At 39.8% G+C, this 23,143-nt stretch overlaps 1 protein-coding gene across 5 annotated transcripts in view; it reads left to right on the forward strand.

The window, feature by feature from the left end:
* Positions 1-22,601, forward strand: part of NIPAL2 (NIPA like domain containing 2) — a 74,521-nt gene extending 51,920 nt beyond the window's left edge. For all 5 annotated transcript variants that reach the window (XM_078072185.1, XM_078072186.1, XM_078072187.1 and 2 more), the window contains 6 exons: positions 3,806-3,902; positions 11,166-11,301; positions 13,210-13,298; positions 17,179-17,242; positions 18,403-18,497; positions 19,886-22,601. In XM_078072185.1, the coding sequence (XP_077928311.1) occupies positions 3,806-3,902; positions 11,166-11,301; positions 13,210-13,298; positions 17,179-17,242; positions 18,403-18,497; positions 19,886-19,998 (594 nt within the window). In that variant the 3' untranslated portion in view covers positions 19,999-22,601. The remainder of the gene's footprint in view (positions 1-3,805; positions 3,903-11,165; positions 11,302-13,209; positions 13,299-17,178; positions 17,243-18,402; positions 18,498-19,885) is intronic.
* Positions 22,602-23,143: the final 542 nt, after the last annotated feature.

The following is a 23,143-nucleotide window of genomic DNA, read 5'->3' on the forward strand; positions in this document are numbered from 1 at the left end:
TGCTGTGCAAAAGCTTTTTATCTTGATGAAGTCCCAATAGTTCATTTTTGCCCTTGCTTCCCTTGCCTTTGGCGATGTATCTAGGAAGAAGTTGCTGCAGCTGAGGTAGAGGAGATTGCTGCCTGTGTTCTCCTCTCGGATTTTGAAGGACTCCTGTCTCACATTTAGGTCTCTCATCCATTTTGAGTCTATTTTTGTGTGTGGTGTAATGGTCCAGTTTCATTCTGCATGTGGCTGTCCAATTTTCCCAACACCATTTGTTGAAGAGACTGTCTTTGTTCCACTGGACATTCTTTCCTGCTTTGTCAAAGATTAGTTGACCATAGATTTGAGGGTCCATTTCTGGGCTCTCTATTCTGTTCCATTGATCTATGTGTCTGTTTTTGTGCCAGTACCATACTGTCTTGATGATGACAGCTTTGTAATAGAGCTTGAAGTCCGGAATTGTGATGCCACCAGCTTTGCTTTTCTTTTTCAACATTCCTCTGGCTATTTGGGGTCTTTTCCGGTTCCATACAAATTTTAGGATTATTTGTTCCATTTCTTTGAAAAAAGCTGATGGTATTTTGGTAGGGATTGCTTTAAATGTGTAGATTGCTCTAGGTAGCATAGACATCTTCACAATATTTGTTCTTCCAATCCATGAGCATGGAACGTTGGTTCCCCTGGAAAGACTTCAGATACCAAAACCTAGGTTAGTTTCCTATTACTTCTGTAACAAATTGTCACCAGCTTAGTGTCTTAAAACAATACAGACTTCTTATCTTACAGTTTTGAAGGTCAGAAGTCCAACACGGGTCTCACTGGACTAAAATCAAGGTACTGGCGGGGCCATATTCCTTGCTAGTGCCTCTGGAGGAGAAGCCGTTTCCTTGCCTTTCCCAGCTGCTAGGAATGCCACCAGAATTCCTTGACTCTGTTCTTTCTCACATTACATCTCTCTCTGACCAGGCCTGGGAAGGTTCTCTGCTTTTTAGGACTCATACAATTACTTCAAACCCACTTGGATAATCCAAGATAATCTCCCCATCTCAAGGTCCATAGCCTTAATCACATCTCCAAAGCCCCTTTGCCATGTAAAGTAACATACACACAAGTTACAGAGATTAGAACGTGGGCATCTTTGGAAGGCCATTATTCTGCCTACCAGATGTATATCACTTAACCCCTCTGAGCCTTGGTTTCCTCATCTGTCAAATGGGGATAATAGTGCCTACCTCCTAAGGTTGTTGTGAGGATTCCATGAATTAGTGCAAGAATAGCATGTAGTAAGCCTTCAGTAAGTGCTGTTATTATTTCTGACCTCTGAGGTAGCAGTCAGCAAAGCAGCTTCTTCCTGGGTCTCAGCAACCTGTAGAAATCACAGCTGCTTTAATATTGTTATTTTCAGAGAGGGAGAAAATGTTGCTAGGAAAAAAAAAAACCAACATGAATTTGTGCTGCTTGAATATTTTATTCCTGGGAGCTCTATGACCTCTTGCCACAAGACAGAACATAGGGCAACTACAGTCATTCTGAGTCACAGGAGCTCATGTTTTATTTATCTGGAGCCACAGAGATGGAATTTGGAAAAAAGTCATATGTGATATTTAGAACTGATAACTCCCCTCATTTTCCCCCATCTGCTCCCAAAAGTAATCATCCTCTTGCTAATAGATTTAGCTAACACGCTCTGTGCCTTTAGTGCAGGAAGAACCTCCTTCTCTCCAGCAATGAATACAGGGGTCCCAAACGCTGCTGTGAGTCATTTGTAATTGTATCATGTGAGAAATGGAAGCCTGTGGTGGAAGCGGGGACAAAGCCGGCAGGGATATTTCTGTTAACAATTGAAGATCCGTACAGACATTGGGACACCCAACGTTTTGATGGCAGCTTTGGGGAAGGCAAAGTGATAGGAGTTTAATAGCTTTTGTAGCACGACTTGATTAAATTAAAGGCCTGGCAAATAAGTCCTATAAGAAAAAGTTAAAGTAATTAGTTTAATTAACCAGGAAAAGACTGAGGGATGACTTAATCTTCCATATGAGGTGAAAGGTTTTTAAATGAGGAAGATATGGTCCTGCTGCTTTCCATGCCCACAGAGAATTAAAGGGAAAAAAACCAAGCAGACCTTGAACTGAAACAGCAGAGATTCATGTTGATTTAGAGGAGGGCGCCGTAAGTAAAATGCAGGCCTGAATGTAGTGAAGTCCCTAACTCTAGTAATTTTTAAGAAAAAAAATTAGTGGTGGTGTTTTTACATGTCTGACGTCAGAGAAGTAAACATTCATATTTATGATTTCAGTCCAGGGATACTGCCTCCTTGAAAAAAAAATAGCTTTGCTTCAGGTTATCTGAAGGACTTCAAAAAAGAAACAATGTTAAAACAAAAATAAAATTGAGAACTCAAAATTACGTTCCCGTTTTTGTAAGGGTAGGAAAATTTTAGACATTCGGTCAATTAATATTTATTGAACACTCAATTTTTTAGACATCAGGTCTGGTTTTTGGCAAGTTGCTCGTAATAAATTTGAGGTGTCATTTATTCATTAATTCCATAAATATGGATTGAGTGACTGACATGCCCAGGCACTGAAGACAGTAGCGAAGAGGACAGATAAGGTCCCTGTTCTCATTCGTGTGCTAGTCAGGGAGACAGAAAAGAAACCCATAAAAGCATGAACAGGAAATAGTCCAGATGATGATAAAACTCTCTACAGTAGACAAGGGGTGGCTCTGCTGGATCAGAGTGGTCAGAGAAGATGTCTCGGAGGAGGTGATCTTCAAGCTGAAATTTGAGTGATTGGAAGAAGCCATTGTAGGGAGATCGGGGAAGGAGTATTCCAGGCAACTCCGTAGTTAGTGCAAAGGCCCAAAGGCAGGAGCCATCTGAGCTTTGCAGAGAACTGTGGGGGAGGCCATCTGTGGCTGGCTCAAGTGTATAAAGTCCAAACATATGCAAAAACCAGGAAGTGAAAACAAGTATGATTCTGCATGTATAAAGTCCAAACATATGCAAAAATAAACAGGGTGCTGTTTGAGGATACATAAAAGGTAGTAAACTATAAAGAAAGTAAATAGTAAACACAAAAATTCATTGTAGTGGTTGCTGGGGAGATCCTAGGAGGAGCGGAGTACAACTGGGGAGTGGTGCGCAAGAGACTTCAGAGTTCTTGGCAGGTTCTCTCTCTCTGGCTGGGTGCAGGGCACGCGACTGCTTGTCATATTATGTAAATACCTTATGTGTGTATCATATATGTTCTCTACAAATAACATATGTCATTATTCAAGTTGTGCTTTGAAATGATTCCTCTGGCTGCTGAATGGCTGGATTGTAGAGGCAAGAGCCGAATCAGAGACAAATTGGAAGCTATTGCAGGGGTTAGAGAGAAGGTGGCAGGGAGTGGGGGAAAGGAAGGAGTTACCGGCTGATGCAACGAGGTATGTATTGATGCCATTCATTGGGGGGTGAAGGCCCCAGGAGGGATAGGTAGGGAAGGAAGGCACTCAGGAGTTTAGCATTGCCCATATTTTGGGGATATGGCTATTAAACGTGCATGTGGAGATGCCTAGAAGATCGTTGGATAAATGAGACTGGAGTTGCCCATCTCAGGGTCGTTGGCATATAGGTGAGGTTAGAGCTCTGAGGCTGGATGCCTGAGGCTCCTTATATTGTTCTCATATGTTTATAATTGTCTTAGGAACACCAGTCACCCTCAGCTCTCGTAGGAAAACTGTTGCAAAATCAGAAAGGAAAGTGTGGCATTCTGAAGACTTTGTATAAAATAATTTATAGTTTACTCTTTTTCATCTTTTTCATTTCTAGATTTTAGAAATATTAATTTTCTGCACTCTGCTATATTTCCATAAGAGAAAGGGAATGAAGCACATGGTGATACTGTTAACCCTGGTGGCACTTCTCGGTAAGGACACACTTTGTTTCCTAATTCTCTAATCTAGCCATGCGAAGTCAGGAAAGAGATTGGATGGAGGCTCTTGAGCATTCATTCGATTCCTTTCTCGTCATTTCTACTTTTCAACTCTGATCTGTAGTAATAAACCCAGTCTCAATTATGCAAATTATATTTTGCGCGTCCATGGCTACAATTGGTATGTTTAATTCTTTTAAAAGCATATGTAAGGGTTTTTACTTCTTGGTAATTTTATTTGCTGTCTGACAATTTGAGGATTGTCTTTCTTAGTACATAATTGAAAATTATTAAAAGAGGAACAAATGAATGATCCCAACTGAAACTTTTGTATCAGGAATTACTTACCAAGACCGATCTTGTTTACATGTTTTAAAAAACTTTAATGAAATGTGGCTAATAAGAAACGTAAATGTAAGCAATATGATTTTCTTAAATACATTTCTTTCATTCATTGTTGACCCACCCATCTCCTTTTTTTTCCAGAGTCACCTTATAAAATTTGAAAAGTGTTGCTTCTATAAGCCCACTATATATTTTTTTTAAAATCTACCCTCTCTCCTCCTCTCTCTCATACACACACACACACACTCTCTCTCTCTCTCATTTAAATCAACACTAGGAGCTCTCACTAATCATTTGGAAAAATTGCCTTTTAAAAGATTTATTTATAATGCTTCTTTTGCCTCTTTGCAGATAAGATGATCCATACATCAGGTGTTGTTTGCTAGGACTCTGTAGGTTATACTTATACCATTGGGACAGGCAGCGCTCATGTTAAGGAAGGGCTGGAGCTTTCATTTTTTTTCATTTCACGACCTAATTCTCTCCTTTAAATTGGAAGATTTGTATTTGTGGTAGTTACTTATAGAAACAAATTTATACTATGTTCAGGTATGCTATTGATCAAAAGAACAGAAAAAGAACTTTATATTTGTTCCTTTCCGAATTACCAGATAGGGAGAACAAAAGCAAACAATCGAGAGACAAAATGTGAAGTATATAGGAAAATATTGAAAACAAAGGAAATTTTAAATAGGAAAGTAAGATAACAGTATTAAGATCATACACATCAGTTATGATCATAAATGTAAATGGGGTAAATTTACCTGGTAATAAAGAAAGATTCCCAAATTGGACTTCAGAAAAATTCCCAGCCTGATTTTGAAAGATTCTGAAATTGGATTCAGCCAGTGTTCTCTGGTTCAGATCTGTGAGAGTTGTAGAAATAGTGCCCTTTCTAACTGGCCCTTGCTGGTTGTGAAATACTTTGGCTTCATACATAAATAAATGTCATCTAAAACAAAGTAACTCTGTTTGAAAGTAAAAGAAAGCAGAAGGCCATACTATTACTATCTAAGTTAAAATCAAGGCGGAAGCATTAGATGCAGCAGAGGCTCCTGGAAGCCCCACATTAGTATTTAGCTGCTCAGCATGGTGGGCCTGGGGGGTGGGAGGGGGAGACACCAAGGCCAGGAGGCCTCAGGAGACTTGGGCAGCAGCTCTTTTGAAAACTACATTAACAGAAATATGAGAGGAGTAGAAACTTCTCTTAGCTCATGGAAGGTAGGTAGACAGAAAGATATGTAAGGATAGAGGAATGAGTCCTTAATTTTGATCTAATGTTGAACTCTAAATCCTGAAAACAGACCATACACCTGCTTTCAAGTGCCTGTGTGACATTTATAGAAGTTAATCGTGTAATTGGCCACAAAGAAATCCTTGATAAAGTCCAGGAAGTTGAAATAGTACAGACCACATTCTCAGATCACAGTGAAAGAAAAACAGAAAATAATAACAAAAATAGAAACAAGTAAAACCGTAACATCTGGAAATGTTAACACTACTCTTAAACTGGAGCTGGGCCCAAGTGGAAACCAAGATTTCATTACAGCATATATTTTTTAAATTATTATGAAAACACTTACTATTAAACCTATAGTTTATGACTAATGCTGTATTCAGAAGGAAATTCATTACTTTAAATGTAAGTCAAGCATTCCGCTCAAAAAGTTAGGGAAGAAAAACACTGAAATAAAGCTGAGGTGAGCAGAAAGGAGCAATTAATAAAGGTAAAAATTAATGAAATAGAGAATAGAAAAGCAATGGATTGATAAATAAACCCAAGACTCTATGCTTAAAGACATTACAATAGATCCTCCATAAGACCAAAAAAAAAAAAAAAAAAATCTCAAATACCCAAAATTAGAAATAAAATTGAAAACAAATATGAAAACTTGGTTAAATAAAGGAAAATAACTATGGAGGAAATAGAAGCTACATCCTGAAAAGAACCAGGACTATATACTTTTACTTTCAACCTAGACAGTAATGCCTTTAAATTTTTAAGAAACAGATTATTCTGATGTTGTTCAAACTATTTGAGGACATAAGAAGAAAGCTTTCGCCTTTTTTTTTTTATGTAATCAGTATAAATACTGATCCCAAACACCACACATAAAGAATACCATGAACTAATTTCACTACTGAATATTACTGTAAAAGTCTCTAATAAAAAGAGATAGGTAGAATCCAGAAAAAAAAAATCATTCTTAATTTAAGACCAAGTGGTCTTAATGAAACTGGTTCTTTTTTCTTTGTAAGACTTATAATAATTTGTACTTGCATAGTTTACTCATATACTTATATTCTGGTATGAACTCATCTCCCCCACCCGATTAGTTCTATGAGGACGCAGTCATGTCTGTTTTAGTGACATGGTATATAATTACCTAGAACTGAGGACAGTGAGTGCAAAGTAAACATTTTGAATTAACTAAATTAATTATGGGAATGAAAGGATGGTTCTTTAAGAAATCCATTAACATAGTTCATCATGTTAATGACTCAGAAGGGAACTATCATGATGCTGAAAAGACATGTTAAAGTTTAATATCCATTCCTAATAAAGAATTTGAAATGCAATCGGAATAGAAATATCTGTGTGTTAACAACATATTTCTCTCTTTTTAATAATTTTCACTTTATTGGGAAATAATTAACACATATAGCGTATATATCTAAAGTACACAACATGATAATTTGATATGCATATACATTGTAGAGTGATTACCGAGCTCAAGATATAATGAACATATTTATCACCTCATATGGTTAATATAGTTCACTGTTTTGTGTGTGTGCAGTGAGAATGCTTAAGATCTCTCAGCAACCTTGGAGTACACAGTACCGCGTTATTAACTGTAGTCACCATGCTGTGTCTTAGATCCTCAGAACTTAACTCTTCTTAAACTAAACATTTGGACCCTTTGACCTACATCACCCCATCTGCCCCTATCCCCAGCCCCTGACAACCACCATTCTATTCTCTGTCTCTATGACATTGGAAGAACATATTTCTCTCTCTCTTTTTTTAAGATTTTATTTATTTGACAGAGAGACACAGTGAGAGAGGGAACACAAGCAGGGGGAGTGGGAGAGAGAGAAGCAGGCTTCGCGTGGAGCAGGGAGTCCGATGTGGGGCTCGATCCCAGGACCCTGAGATCATGACCTGAGCCAAAGGCAGATGCTTAACGACTGAGCCACCCAGGTGCCCCAAGAACATATTTCTCTTAACCCAAAAGCTGGAGCACACCCATTGGTGAAAACCAGAAGTGTTCTCACTATAGTAAAAAAATGGAAAAAGATACCCACTCTTCACTTTATACTTACCTGTGCTGGCTGGGCATTTTACAATGATCAGTAATGACTTTTACAAGAAAAAAGTGATTGTGAAAATCATGTAGCAGCTTTGAAAAATATGTATAGTGTCAGGTTAAATGAAAGAGTAGCACACAATATTATACCTACCTTCGCTGTGATTAAAAGCACGCATGGGTATTAAGGAGGGCACGTTCTGCATGGAGCACTGGGTGTTATACGAAAATAAGGAATCATGGAACACTACATCAAAAACTAATGATGTATTGTATGGTGACTAACATAACATAATAAAATAAAGTAAAATTTAAAAAAAAAAAGCACACATGAGGCGTACACTGGAAATGAATGAGAGGCAGTAGGCAGGTGGATTTTTCTTTTACTTTATTGTTAACATAATATTGTTTGTGTGACAGATTAAAAAATGAACTAAAAAAGAAAACAAAGTGAGGGCAACTGGGAAGAAAGAGATCTGGCTTCTGGTGGGTGGTGCCCCATGCTTGTGCCTGCAATCTTCTTTCTTTTTCTTTTTCTTTTTTTTTTTTAAGATTTTATTTATTTATTTGACAGAGATACACAGTGAAAGAGGGAACACAAGCAGGGGGAATGGGAAAGGGAGAAGCAGGCCTCCTGCCAAGCAGGGAGCCCGACGTGGGGCTCGATCCCAGGACCCTGAGATCATGACCTGAGCTGAAGGCAGACACTTAATGACTGAGCCACCCAGGCGCCCTTGCAATCTTCTTTCTTAAAGGAGTCTTAAGACTCCCAGCAGAATGCTCAGCTGATCAGGAAGCTGGAAAGCTAGGAGGTCCTTCTCTCTGCTCTGCATACTCAGATTAGAGAAGCCAAATTAATAAATGAAATATTGATGGCTCTAATAAGGAGACATTGATGGCAATTTGGGAAAGTCTCTAGAAGGACCAATTGATGAAGTAGGAGGGAACTGAGAAGGCCAGATTTCAAACACAGGTCAGCTATGTCAGGTAAAAATGGTTTGCTCTAATGTCTACTGTTGAGAATTAAGAAAAGAGATTCATCAAGAAAAATATAAAAATCCATGTAACTGAGCACTGCTGTACAGTATTATGGGAGTGTGACTGGCACTCTATAGAAGGCGGCTTGCCAGGGTATTTCAGAAGAACAGCAGCTGTTAACAAAGTCCCCTTTAGGTGATTTTCCTAGGGCAATTGGCAGAGTGGCATGCAAAGATTTGTGTTCAGGAATATTCATCACAGCCTCATTTTTAATACCAAAAAAAAAAAAAGATGCAACCTAAATATGCAAAAATAGGGAATTGCCAAGATAAAGTATACACTGATGCAAAGACATATTCCACAGCTGATGAAAATCATGCTTTAGAAGAATATTTAATGGCATAGAAAATACTTAATGGCAACTGAAAATAGGTTCCTAAATAGTATATACTGTATGATTCATATGTTACAATATATTCATACTTAGAGACAGAAAAATAGCTACAAAGAAATATTCCCAAATGTTAAAAATGATTTGGGGATGAGTGTTGAGATTACAGGTGATTTTCATTTTTCTTTCCAGACTTTTCTGCATTTTTCCCAATTTTCTTAAAGGAACATGTAACCTTTTATAGCTTAAAAAAAATGAGTTTAAAGATTATTCATAATCCCAATGCCTAGAGATAACCACTGATAGCATCTTGATGTAGTTTCTTCTAGCATTTTTCCTAGACTTTTTTTCTGGATATAAAAAGAGAAGATACATAAATACTTTATATTTATATATATATTAGAATGATACTGCATTAAATTTTGTATTTTCACCTGTCTTCATTAACCACACGCCCACCCAAAAATAAAACGGAAATACTTGTCACCAGCCTAGAAGTAACTTGCGGAGTTACAATAGAGTGATTAATCAGTTGATGATTGTACATGCTTTGAAAATACAGTGATTAACTACAGCAAGCCGATAGTTGGTTTAGCTGTTTAATAAAAAAGTCTCCTTTTGCTTTTGTTTTGCGTTTAAGTATAATTTAACATCAGATGGTAGTTGCATTAGATGACCTTGAAGGGCCTTTGCAATCCGAAGGTTGTGAGGCTAATGGAACAGTGTGTTCAACTCCTTCCCATTAATGATCCCTTTGGGAAACCTGGCTGTTCGGACCACAAGACCATAACCACATTGTGCTCTAATTGCAAGCAAAATTTTGAGGAGGAAACCAAGGTCCCTTAAGAGCTAACCTTACAAACTTAAACCATCAAGTGACACACATCACTGCAGATATTTAAAATTCCTAGGTTAGCTAAGGTATGACTATTGTCATAATCTGTAGAAAACATGTAAAATGATGAGGTCAAAAGACATTTTGAGATGAAGAGGAGCCTGGTTGTAAGGATCTCTTTGTTCAGATTTGGGGTTTGTTTTTAGAATTTATCACCTGTTCTCCTCCGTTAATTATGACTCTTAATGGAAAGAAAATGTCTAATTTGGAAGTGTGCCGTGGTACTCTTCAAATTAAAGTATATTTTCAGTTTTTGGAAAGGAGATTATGGGAGGCTTTCCCTGGTTAGCCATCAGCTGCTATTTTAAACTGATTTTATATATACATATAAAATATATGAAAACTAAAATATTCAAAAGCTAAAAGGGATAAAGCCCACATATATTATGACCAACAGCACCAAAGATAATGTTTCTCCTTCACATTGCCTTTGATTATAGTTATTTGATTTCATGTAAAAATTATTTTTTCACTTTCTGTAGGTTTCAGCTAAGTTATGGAATTATATGCAACATTAAATGAACAAAACCAGAAAGAAAACATGATTTTCTTCCTACAGAGACGTGGTGCTTCTAGAAAATGCTTCATTGCTTTCATGTTATAACCTTATCAAGTCACTTCATTGCTATTTGGGACCTATGAAAAATTTGTTCTCCTATGGATATGTTCCTCTTTAGCATATAGAGAATAGACATTGCTTATGTAAACCTTATATTTATGGTTGACTCTGAGAAATGCATACTCAGCTGTGGTCCTGCTTCCTATTACTGTCTTTGTAAAAAAAAATATATATATTTTTTTTTCATGAAACTTCTAGACATTTATGAACAAAAAAGCTCATACAGAGACTCAGTACAACTCTTAGTAAACTCACAGAGTGAGCTGCCTTCCACACTCCGGTTTGCTCATCTGTTTGGCTTTAAATTTTTTTCAGTATAGTTTAATAGTTATTTTCCCCTTCGTGTCACATGGACTGTCTGACTTTTCTTCTCTCCCCCCTACATTGTTTTCTGCTCTCCCATCTCCTAGTAATTATAGACTCTGCGGCATCCTTTCAACAGTTAGGGCTGGAAAATAAGCATCTTGCCGCAAAGATAAAAAGCACCCTGTTGCACAGCAGATCTTTAGCTGATTTAAGCAAATTCAGAGTCCAGCGCGGCTTCGGGCGAGAGAGCTACTGGTTGTCTGGCACCCCGTCCTACCGCCACCTCATGCAAGCCTGCATTCCGAAAGCATAACGGGGGTTATCGACGGCGCCACTGTGCAAACTGGAGATATTTGTTTGTGATTCTGTCTCAACAATGTATTTTATTTGTGTTTCTTGTTTTCTTTTTCAGCCTCGCTGACTGTTATCTCGGTAAAAGCAGTCTCAGGCATGATCACTTTTTCTGTGACAGATAAAATGCAACTAACTTATCCCATCTTCTATATCATGTTTATCATCATGATCGCATCTTGTGTTTTCCAAGTCAAGTAAGTTAGCTTCTGCATACTCACTCATCTTTCAACATTCCTGTGCTTCTCTGAGCATTAATCTTTATTGGCATCTGTTGATAATTAAAATGAGGTGCAACTGATTTCTAAGGGTGAAGGGTCTACAGCTTATCCTCAGCCAGCATGCCTCGCTTTATCCTTCGTGTCCAATAATAAGTTTTTTTTTTTTTTTTTTTTTTTTACTGAGCATTGCCTTCATGTCTTGTGAGTTCTAAAGTATGGCCGTAATCTAGCTAAGTGCACTTTGATACTTTCCTGATGCTCTTCTGCTTGTAATTAATATCCATCGTACGCAGGTTGTCATTAGCAATAAATCAAAGGGGCAGGTCCACATCCAGGATTTCATTCTAAATATAGGAAATACATGAACCTTTCACCTTCATCCTTAGCTCATGCTCATTAATTGCCCAGGGATGGACAAAACCAGACGTTTGGCCGGGAGGGAAATCCTTTCCCCAGAACTTTGTGTCATTGGCCAGAATTTTCTTTGTACCCCTGGGATGGCAGAATGATTGTTTTATGTTTCTCTGGGGGCCTAATAGTGGTGACATGGAACATTTTAAATTTCTGTTCTTCTGTCCCCCCACCTCCATCTGCTCCAGTCACTTCCCCTCCATTTCACATCCTGATTATGCCTTTGCCTGCGAGGCTGTCTTTAGTCAGCCAGGAAGTTTTCTGTTTATCCCAAAATGCTGTGCAAAAGCACCATCCCAGTGTCAGCTGGGAAATCAGAGCCTACACTCAGGAAGCGAGCGCTCCCCTCCGCAGGCGCTGGCAGTCAAGTCTAATAGCCGCGGGTCGGACATGGGCCCTGTTGCAAATGGAATGTGGACAATGACTGGAGAACCCCAATGCTTGGTCACTGTTTCACTTGTCATTTCCTTATGAGAATGAGTGTGATTCTCAGGCTTGGCTCTCGCTACTTTGTTTCATCTCCCTTTCTTCTTCTGAGTTCATCAGCACTGCTAGAATATCTTTTGGAGTTTCAAGGCGAGCATTGTTATCTTTCAACTCCGCTTTGTGGATTTCAGTGGCAGGTAGAACTGAAGGTACCCTGCATTTTCCCACCCCCCTCGTTCTAGTCCCTGCCTCTGCCACACTGGAGCTACGGTGAACGCACTAGAACCGTAGGACTGGCCACCCAGCGAAACCGCCCGAGGATATGTGTTTGTTCATAGATACGTACATATATGTACACACACGCACATGTATACGTACGTAAGTGTGTGCACATGGGCACGTGTGTACACACACACGCTCAGGCACACCTGGGCTCTACCCACAGAACATTTTTTTTCAGTTGTGCTAGAATAGGACCTAAGCATTTTTTTTTAAATTGTCCAGCTGGTGTCAGTGACAGGGCAGTGCATCTTCTTTGGGGGAGCTGGAACCACGCTGGTGGCCAGAGTGAGACGCTGAGCTCCCACATGTGCTCTGCAGCTGGCGTCCTGAGCATTGTTTTCCAAACGCTAAACATTCCTTCACTTCTCCATCTTCTTTCTTGGCACGTGGCATGTCAATGGATAGCTATACTATTCCCCAGATATGCTATTTAACAGATTCTAGGGTCTATCCTAATGAATCAGCTCCAGTGTGATACTGGTCCAGCAGCTTGAATCGCTTCCAACTCAAACTTCTGTGGCCTCAGAATATGATTAATTGCTTTTCATTGTTACTGTTGTTGGTTTAAACAGACCATAAAACCTGACATCTGATCTCATACATCAGATGCATATAAGCAATGACTGCTGATTGGAAATGCCCTTTTACTGCACTTCCTCTCCCTTTGTAGTTGTAGCTTAAGGACATGCGTTTCTTGATGTTATTGTTAACTTATTGCTGAGCGTCTCTTAAAGCCAGGGCTTCAGTAAGTGCCTCCTGCTCTAGGTTCCTGAATCAAGCCACGAAACTCTACGCTACGACGATGGTGGTGCCGGTCAACCATATTTTCTTTACGACCAGTGCCATTATTGCAGGTGAGCTTTGGCTTTCTAGCCTCAGGTGATTCTACCCCCACACCAGGCATAAATCAAGTTTCTGTCAGAGTAAATGAGACAACCAAGGAATCTTTAGTTTATAAGGAACTGTGTAGCCCACGTCATATTGTCCTCACCTCTGCCCAGGACTGAATTTCCTCCATAACGTCCCCTAGGATGGGTTATTCTGCTTTGTGTGAAGGCTCCCCAGGGCTCTCTGTCTCCAGAGATAGCGCAGTCCTGTTTTGGATCACTCTAATTATTTGGAGAGCTCAAATTATTAGAAAGTGTTTCTTTATACTGGCCTTGAAACTAGCCTCCCTGTGAATTCAAGACTCTCATCTTAGTTCTGCTTTCTGGAGTCTTCTCCTTGCCAGCCCTTCTGATAATCAAAGCAGCTGAAGGGTCCTCTTGTATCTTCTCTCTGGACCAAACATCCCTATTTCCATGAACTCTTCCCTCCCTGTCCCTCACTGCCTTGATCAGAGAGAGGGGTCCAAAATTGAATCCGAAACTGAACCCAGTGTTCCAGGGAAGGCCAAGCAGACGAGAATAGAAACAACTATCCTTGCTGCTCTGACCTCTATTTTTCTGCTATTATAGTTCTTTGGTATTTACTGACAATTATATATATATATATATATATATGAGACACAAAAGTGTTCTTAAAAAAGCACAAATTTGAAACTTGATCCAAATCAAAATACAGTAGATTCCAGTCTCTCACTCCTAAGTTTAGTACTGGTGTAGCCTAGTTTCCTGGCTTATTGTATATATTTACTACCTTCTCATATTGGAAGTTCATTTCCCAAAGCAAAAGTTATGCATTTTGGAAGCAATTAAGGATTATGTTTCCTAATTGGCACATCTTTCTTATTTCATGGCAAACAATGTGACTGCTAGTGGGCAGTTTTTAAGAGTAATTGATGCATTTTTTTTATTTCCCAAAATTGAACCTTACTTTTAAAGAGAAAGATCATATACCGAGACATCTGATTTTTTTTAGCATTTTATGCTTGTTGACAAAAGAAAGTAAGAAAAGACTGCACATTTGTGTGCCCTAGAATTACTAGAAAAAAAAAATTAATAGGGCCAAAAAGAGTTGCAGGCATGACATACGTCCTAACAGTTAATATTAATGTTGTAAAGATGTATAAAAAAAAAGGTAGTTCCCTTGAAAAGAACATTTTGTAGGAGGACCAACAGGGCTGGAATCTCAATACTCAACACAGCAAGTAATTGATGAGTCAGGGAGGCTGGAGCTTTCTGGGAGCGATCATTCATTTGCTGTTGCTGAAGTGTGGAATGGAGGTGAAGCTTCTTGACTAACTTTCCCTTTTTGCCCCCATCAAAAAGTCTAGCTTAAGATTAAAACGCAATACCATATTTTGCCTAGAAACTAGTAAGGTTTCTGTTTAGTTCTTTTTGTTGCAATAACTGATGCCGGAGGAGCTCTCATGGAGTTGGGTGGCATGGACCGCCCTCCTAGAGCTCAGTTTCATAATCTTTATCGAGAGCCTGAAAAATGTTTCTAGTCTCTGATCCTACAGCTCAACAACAACAACAACAAAAATAACCCAGTCTAAAGCTGGGCAAAGGCCTTGAATAGGCACTTCTCCAGAGAAGGTGTACAAATGACCAATAAGCACATGAGAAGATGCTCAACATCACTAATCCTTAGGGAAATTTAAGTCAAAACCATGAGGAGATACCACCTTATACCCATTAGGATGGCTACTAGCAAAAACAAAACAAAACAACAACAACAACAAAATTAACAAGTATTGCTGAGGATGTGGAAAAATTTGAATTCTACACACTGTTGGCGGGCGTGTAAAATGGAGTAGCCACTATGGAAAACACTACGGCAGTTCCTCCAAACATTAAACATAGAATTACCATATAGTCCAGCAGTTCCACTTCTGGGCACACATCTGAAAGAATCAAAAGCAAGGACACGAAGAGACACCTGTATGCCTGGGTGATAACAGCATTATTCACAATAGCCAAAAGGTGGAAGCGATTCAGATGTCCATCGATAGATGAGTAGAAAGTGAAAATGTGGTATGTCATACAATGTAATATTATTCAGCCTTAAAAAGGAAGGAAATTCTAACCCATGCAACAACATGGATGAACCTTGAGGACATTATGCTGAGTGACATAAGCCAGTCATAAAAAGACCAATGCTGTATGATTGCACCTATATGAGGTATCCGGCATAGTCAGACTTACAGCAATGGGCAGCAGAGTGGTGATTGCCAGAGGCTGGAGGAGGGGCAAATGGGGAGTTGTCCTTTAATGGCTATGGACTTCCAGTGTGGCCACGTGAGAAAGGTCTGGAGATTAGTTGCTCAACAGTGTGAATATACTTCGCACAACAACTGCAAACTCAAACATGGTTATGATGGTAAACTTTAGGTTATTTGTATTTTACTACAAATTTTTTTAAAGATTTTATTTATTTATTTATTTATTTATTTATTTATTTGTCAGAGAGAGCACAAGCAGGGAGGAGGATCAGAGGGAGAAGGAGAAGCAGGCTCCCCGCTGAGTAGGGAGCCCGATGCGGGGCTCGATCCCAGGACCCTGAGATCATGACCTGAGCTGAAGGCAGATGCTTAACGACTGAGCCACCCAGGCGTCCCTTTACTACAAATTTTTAAAAAGATGTTTCTATTCTTTACAAAAGAAATTCTGCTTTAAGGAGCAATAATAAGAAAAATCCTAAAATACTGAGAAAAAAAAGAAATATGTACAAAGAAGTTTATTGCTACTTGACTAAAGCAAAAAAATTTCAAAACTGCTTAAAATGCCCTTAGAGAAATGAATATTATGGTACATCTGCTTAGAATAACATGGAAACATTAAAATGATTACAAGGAAGTATGCAATAACATGGAAGAATGCTCTCAAAATATTTATCCACTCGACAGATATTTATTAGAACTGGACGTGGCTTCTGCCTGAACGAGATTTATTCTCTAGGTGAGGAGATGGGCTTCTGAGAGTGCTCCTTGGGTACAGGACTCTGGCTTGTCCATCATGGTAGCCACGGCACCTCGCATCATGGCAGGCACGTGGGACTCCATAAATATTTGTCAGCTGACTAGCCAGGCTAACACCACACACACACACACACACACACACACACACACACACACACAAACACAAATTCAGTTCCACATAATACATAATTTAAAGATACCTTTAAAAAAAAATAACTCTCTGAAGGCTTTGGAACCTTAGACCAAGAAGAAGCCATCAAGACCAACAAGGAGAGAAGACAAGTTTATCAGAATAAATAACACATCCAAGTTTTCCTTTCCCCAAAAGGGAAGAGCAGAAGGAAGAGAAGGGAGAGGGGCTTGGCAGTGAGAAACGGAGCTGGGGAGAATGGTTCCCACGTCCTCCAGTGCGTGAGCACGCACGAGACATTGCCAAGAGCATCGGCCTGGGCGGCCAGGCGCCGTGCTGAAGGGGATGCCGTGTCCCGGGCCCCAGAGTCCACCCAGACCCTCAGGTCGGGCTTGCTGACCCCTGGCCTAAAAGTGTAGGTGGGAAATGTCACTAGAGTTTTTTTCCTTGCCTCTTCCAGTGGGACAAATCCTAGGCTGGATAAGAAATTTCTATTTCCAAAAGCTATGTCAATTGTGTTGATTTTATAATAATAATACATTATATAAAGTCTATGAATCTATGTTCTTTTTGAAATTACTGAAAATGTAAGTGTGGCATGCAAATATTTTTAAACTTAAGCTACTGAATGTGCATTTTAAGGGTAATCATCCTTAGAAAAAAATAATACATGAACATAATTTGAAAGCTAGTATACATATTCTTACCGTGAAATTAAGTTTGTCTTTTATTCCTGTTATAGGTATCATATTTTATCAGGAGTTCCTTGGCGCAGCTTTTCTAACTGTATTTATATATATTTTTGGGTGAGTAGATGTCTCATAAGTAAGGAATGTGAAATCCTATTACTTTTATGTGGGATTTTTGGCATTATATCTGAGGTACAGAAAATTGGAAGACAATATAAGAAACATTAGTTTCCTGAGCTCTTAAAAGAAACCTGGTTTTCAATATAACACCCTCCACAGGACTCTGTGTCTTTGACTTGGTAATTTGGGTCTCTCTCTGAGGGTTCTGAACCTGGGGATTTTCAGTTCCAGCCAAGGTCTAGATAAATCTGCCATCAGCTGTTGGAGCTACTCCATGACCTTTCTGTGCTAAATCAGACCTATCTCGCTCTTGGAAATTTCTAGGTTAGAACTCACTCAGGAACCACAGATGCCTCTAGGATTCTCTAGAATAAAAGGTTAAGTCTGGGGCAGATTATTAGCTTTGGACCTACTAACATCAGATTGGTAGTATCCCTTTCCTGTGTCTGGGTGCCCATCTTTAACCTGCCTGGAAATTCAGTTGGCATCATTGCTGACATTCTTGCAAGCAGAGAGCAGAACTTTGACAGAACATCACCAATGTCTAAGATCTTCTGTTGGTTCCAGCTGGCCCTCCATTAATGCTTAGCTGTTTCTTGCTCCGGTGTTCTGCATGACCATTATTATGCAGACTTGAGCCCAGCTAATTTTCAGCGTAGAAAACCATCTAGCTTGAAAATTCAATTTCATAAGATACTTGGGCAAGCCTAAACTTCTAGGATCTGGAAACTATGACTATTCTTATGGCCAAGGACAATTAGATTTCTTAGAAAATTAAAGAAATATATATATATATATATATATATATATATATACACACACACATATACTTGCTCGTGTTGCATGCCAGTAATGGGTCTGGGCATGCATGGGTAGAAAACGAGACCTAGTGTCTACCCAAAGGGTTTAGAGCCGGAATTAGCCTCCAGATGGTAAAAACCTGGGGCAGAGATTTATTGGAAGCTGCCCAAGTCTTGGTTCTGGGGAAAAATATAATTGGCTGCAGCAATTAAGACAAGTTCTAGGAGGCTTACCATGAGAAACAGGAAAAACAAAACCAGTGGAATTTATGTCATCATGTAGACTTATGGAGCTGTTATTTAACACCATGGGTTGTTTCAGTGTTCTTGTGTTCCTTATTAATATTGTTCTTACAGGTGTTTTCTGTCATTCCTTGGTGTGCTTTTGATCACAAGAAATCGAGAAAAGGAACATCTGCCACAATCTTACATTGATTTTGGAAATATTCCTGGTAAAACAGTATATTCTTTAATTTATGATGGAAAACTTTATAAATTAGTAGTTGCCGGTATTATTTGGGGTGTTAAGATTAATATAAAACATAATTCTTATAACCCAAGAAAATGTCTATTTAACCATGAAACCAGAGGTGATGTTTTAACTGTCAGTGTTACTAATCATTTATTTGAATGTCGGTTTTGCACAGAACACTGGGGATATAAGAGAACTGGCCCCATTTTCTTGATTTGGGGGATGTTGCCAATTTCTTTTTTTGGGTTCCCTTAAACTGAAAAAGGGTGGGGATAGAAGTAGGGAATGGCTATAGTAGGGGTCCCCTGCTGCTCGGAGAGCCTTTGAAGGAACTTCTAAGGATGGGAGCTTAGGCTGCCAAGGACCATCATTCCTGGTGAAGACTGCAGTGGCCTGTGCATGGTGGGGCCAAAAGGGACGTTCTTTACCGTCGCCTGAACAGGGAGAGCTTCTCCCCCTCCCCCTTGCGTTCTTCATCCCGATCCACTTCACATGCACCATCTTTGCAGTCCTCTGCTCTCACTGGGAAATAACTCACTGTCGTCATGTAGACAGCAGAAGCGATGTTCAGAACAAAGCAAATGGTGGGCTGTGTCCTCACCTCCTCCCCTGCCCACCCAATATGTCCAGCTTTGCTAGGGATTTGGGGCAACCTACAGGTTTCTAGACCAAAGTAATGATGTTCTGACAGCTTCCTCTACCATTCTGTTAGGTCCCAGACTTTGAAGCAAAAGCCATTAAAGCCTTGTCCCTACAACTGAGAAAATATGACCCAAGGAATTCCGTGTTCTCTCTCCCTCTTGGGCCCTCTTACCAGCTAAGAGTGTTCAAGGCAAAGATTGGCATTCGTGGCAAAGTTGTGCATTATGAATGACTTGTGTGGTTAGGGGCACTTGGGTAGAAAATACCATTTGACTCGATTTTTCAGTTCACAAAGCCCCATACATAGGATCAGCAACAGCTTTTAGAAGCTGCTATGGAATCTGCTTTTCTTTGTTGTTACATGCATTAGAGCAAACACGGAAAAGGAGAAAGGACACTGGGATGGAAGGTGTGGAGATGAGTGGATGCTTCATGTTCATCTCTTGACCGATCCTACCCGGTTTCCATGCCCAGCCCAGGAGGCCCTGTGTGGCGGGGAGACCATTGTCTCCTGTGGAGAGTGTGTGGTCACCACAAGGGACACGGAGTTCTAGGGCCTTTTCTTCCTGACGTTGATCTCTTCTGTGCAGAGGGTGACCACAGAGCACTAAAAAAAAAAAAAAAAAAAAAAGGAATAAAATGTGGCCTAAAGAGAGGGGAAATTATTATTAAGACGTATTCTTTTCTAAGAGCGCAAAAGATTTTTTGTGATCGTTATCTCCACAGGGAAACAAATGTTGGACAAAATACAACCAGATCCAAATGGCTTATCCTATGGAACTTTGCCTGATGGAAGTGACTCAACAAAGAGCCAAAGTGGAGAGAAGAAAGAGGTCTAAGCCACCGAGAGGGAACGGCTGCTGGCCTGTTATTCGATACCACCTTTAAAAAACCTCCCTTTGTGTCCACAGCTAGTTTGTGCTGACGCGCGCGAGCATTCCACGGCCCTTTAACAGCAGGGCCTTCCTAAGCTTTGACAGTCTTGTGTCCTCACGAAATGTAATTTGAAGTGTTCCCCACACCCTGGACGTCCCCCTCGTGAACATCGAACCGGCTAGAACTTAATGAGAGCCTGGCTCCCCAAGCAGGACTGTCACACAAAAATGTGCATTCACGATTTGGCCACAGAACACACAGGCCGCCCTTCCCACACAACTTCGAGCGTCAGCTGCTTTGTTTCAGAGAGACGTGTTCACCCCCCAACCTCACTCCTGGACCAAAAGTTTGAGAGCAGTCATTTCTCCTACGACGTCTTTTATGAGCCTCCCCCGTAAGGATATCACCTTTCCAGTCCTGAGTTAGAACAGTGAATCATCTTTTTTTTTCTGAAAATGAGCCCTATTCTAACTGTCCTTTGGAAAATTAAGGGTATCTTTAAAATGAGAGTCTGTAAGTGGCATTCTGTGATGGTGTATACCTTGGCTGGTGAACTTTTTCAGATAAAGAAAGCAATTTAAGAATTAAGACCAATTTTTCAGAAAATATAGAATGATGGACATTTTCTTCAGCTATGTGATCCGATTATACTTGAGCTGAAACTGAAAACTTCATACCCTATGCTGGTATTCGTATCGTTCTCATGACTTACCTAGTGGATTTGTTACACGTTTTAACTGTAGACGCAAGTCTCAAAAATTGTATTTAAATTCTTAGTGTTATTTTCACTAGCACACCATTTCCTCCCCCAAGTTATTATCTCAAGCTTTATAAATTCTTCTAGGCAAGAGTAGAGCTATGAGTAGAGAATTGGATTTTAGCCATTTAAATCTGTAGACATAGCCAGGTGACCCAACCTGAGTCTAGAGAGGAAGGTTATGTGCTCCCGGACCTGAATGGCTTTTCTGCTGCGACTAGTCACATATCTACTAAGATTCATTTGCAGATAGAGTCCATAATCACATGTGTTATCAATGATCTACTAATATATTTAAATGACAAGAAGAGAGCTAGCCTTCATTGTAAGCAACATCAGGTAAGAAGCCCTATCCTGAATGATATTCCATAAGCTTCCGGTCACCTCTGACATGCCATTCCAAGGTTGTTCCAGCCAGTTGTCTTGCATTTGTAAAGGTGGTATAACTCAGAGCTATTGAGACTGCAATCTTAACTGCTTTGGGTCTTTTAGCTTTGTTCTTTGTCGTAACCTATACTCCTGGCCAAACCTGGCCACAAAGGCAAGATTTGAATCCATCACCAGTGTATGAATAATAACCTAGAGCCTGTGTCTGGCTTTTGAACTCCCAGTAAGAATTCCTGCTATTGTGGAAAGTATCCCCTAATTCAAATAAAACAGTCATATAATTTATGGCATGTTTTACTGAATTGGTCCAACATGTTGGCACTGGAAGCCTCAGCTAAGAAATGCGTCTGGTGTCTTAAACTACAGATTTCTGATGACTCTTAAAAACTGGTTTCAAAGACTGAAAATATTTAGACTAAAGAGTTTCACTTGAAGTAGGACTACATTTATAGCTACAGCACGTGGTTTTGAGCATTGTCGAATTTTGCACAGACACAAGCATGATGCCAATACTTTAGAAGTTGCCAACATTTGCCTCTTTTAAAAGTTTTGAGAAATGACATTGACTTATGCACATTTCAGCAATCCAGCAATGCTTTAGAAGTCCAGGCAACATGTAAAATATACTGAGACCTAATTTTACTTTCCATACTCTTTCTTCAAAGCAAGGTGAATAGGAGTTTTAGTTGTACTGGCCCATAAGATTTTTTAAATTACAAAGTGCATGACAACAACCAAAGCCAACCCAGTCCTTCTCTTGGATTGTGGACTGGGGACCTGGAGCCAACAACCTGACTCATTTGACTATTTGTCTAGACGAGGGGTCTGCAAAATTTTCCTGTAAAGACGCAGAGAGTAAACATTTTTGGGTTTGTGGGCCAACGTTGCCTGTCGCAGCTACTCAACTCTGTCACTCTAGCATGAAAGCAAACATAGCTAATGTGTAAATGAATGAGCATGGCTGTATGCCAGTAAAATTTTATTTACAAAAACAGGTGGTCAGCCCTAGGACTGTAGTTTGCCAATCCCTGATCTAGATTCCTTTACCCTTGCTGTGTAGTTTCTTTCCTGCTCCTTGGGCGTTCAGGAGTTGAAAAGGTGACACTTCATGATTCATGGCGAACTAGAATACTATGGGATTGTGGAGCCATGTCTTGATATTTACATTAGGATCTTGTTGTTTATATAAAATACAGATGGAAGCGATGAGTTTGTTATTGGTGCCCAGGTTTCTCTTGAAAGCAGAGGTTCAGGGGCGCCTGGGTTGCCCAGTTGGTTAAGCATCTACCTTCGGCTCAGGTCATGATCCCAGGGTCCTGGGATCGAGCCCCATGTCGGGCTCTCCTCCCCGCTCGTGCTCTCTCTCGCTATCTCTCTCTCTCTCAAATAAATAAATAAAATCTTAAAAAAAAAAAAAAAAAAGCAGTGATTCTTTTGTGTCACTACCTGTATTGGAAGAGCCCCTCCAATCCCACAGTCCAAGTTGATAATAGCTTCATAAATAAGTACTAGTGACCTCTCATTAAAGCAGAGGACTTTCCCATCTGATTGTTTTCAGTTTAAGTGTTTGCTCATTCTATACCCATAATACTTTCACTATGAGCATCGCTTGGGGAAAATATACAATAAAAACTTCTCAAGCGGTGACTCAGAATGTATTTTTCAACACCCCCATCCCACCCCCACAAGCTCCTGGAAATTCTGTTTTGTGGCAGAGAAAGAACAGGAAAGGACAGATTTCATAGATTATTGCAATTTCAGTGTTATTGAAGAGTAATGGTGATAATGTGCAGGTTTGGCTCCAAAAGGAGCAGGTGTAATGGTGGACATGATTCAAATGGATTGAAACCCTGAGCCAAATTCCTGGAAGCCAAGAACCCTCTTTACGCTCCTGTTTCCAAGCACACAGCTCATCCAGGAATGGTGACTGTATACGCTCGGCCACACCCAAGGCTGCTTCATAC

The sequence above is a fragment of the Halichoerus grypus genome, chromosome 5, assembly GCF_964656455.1.
Source record: "Halichoerus grypus chromosome 5, mHalGry1.hap1.1, whole genome shotgun sequence".
NCBI lineage: Eukaryota > Metazoa > Chordata > Mammalia > Carnivora > Phocidae > Halichoerus > Halichoerus grypus.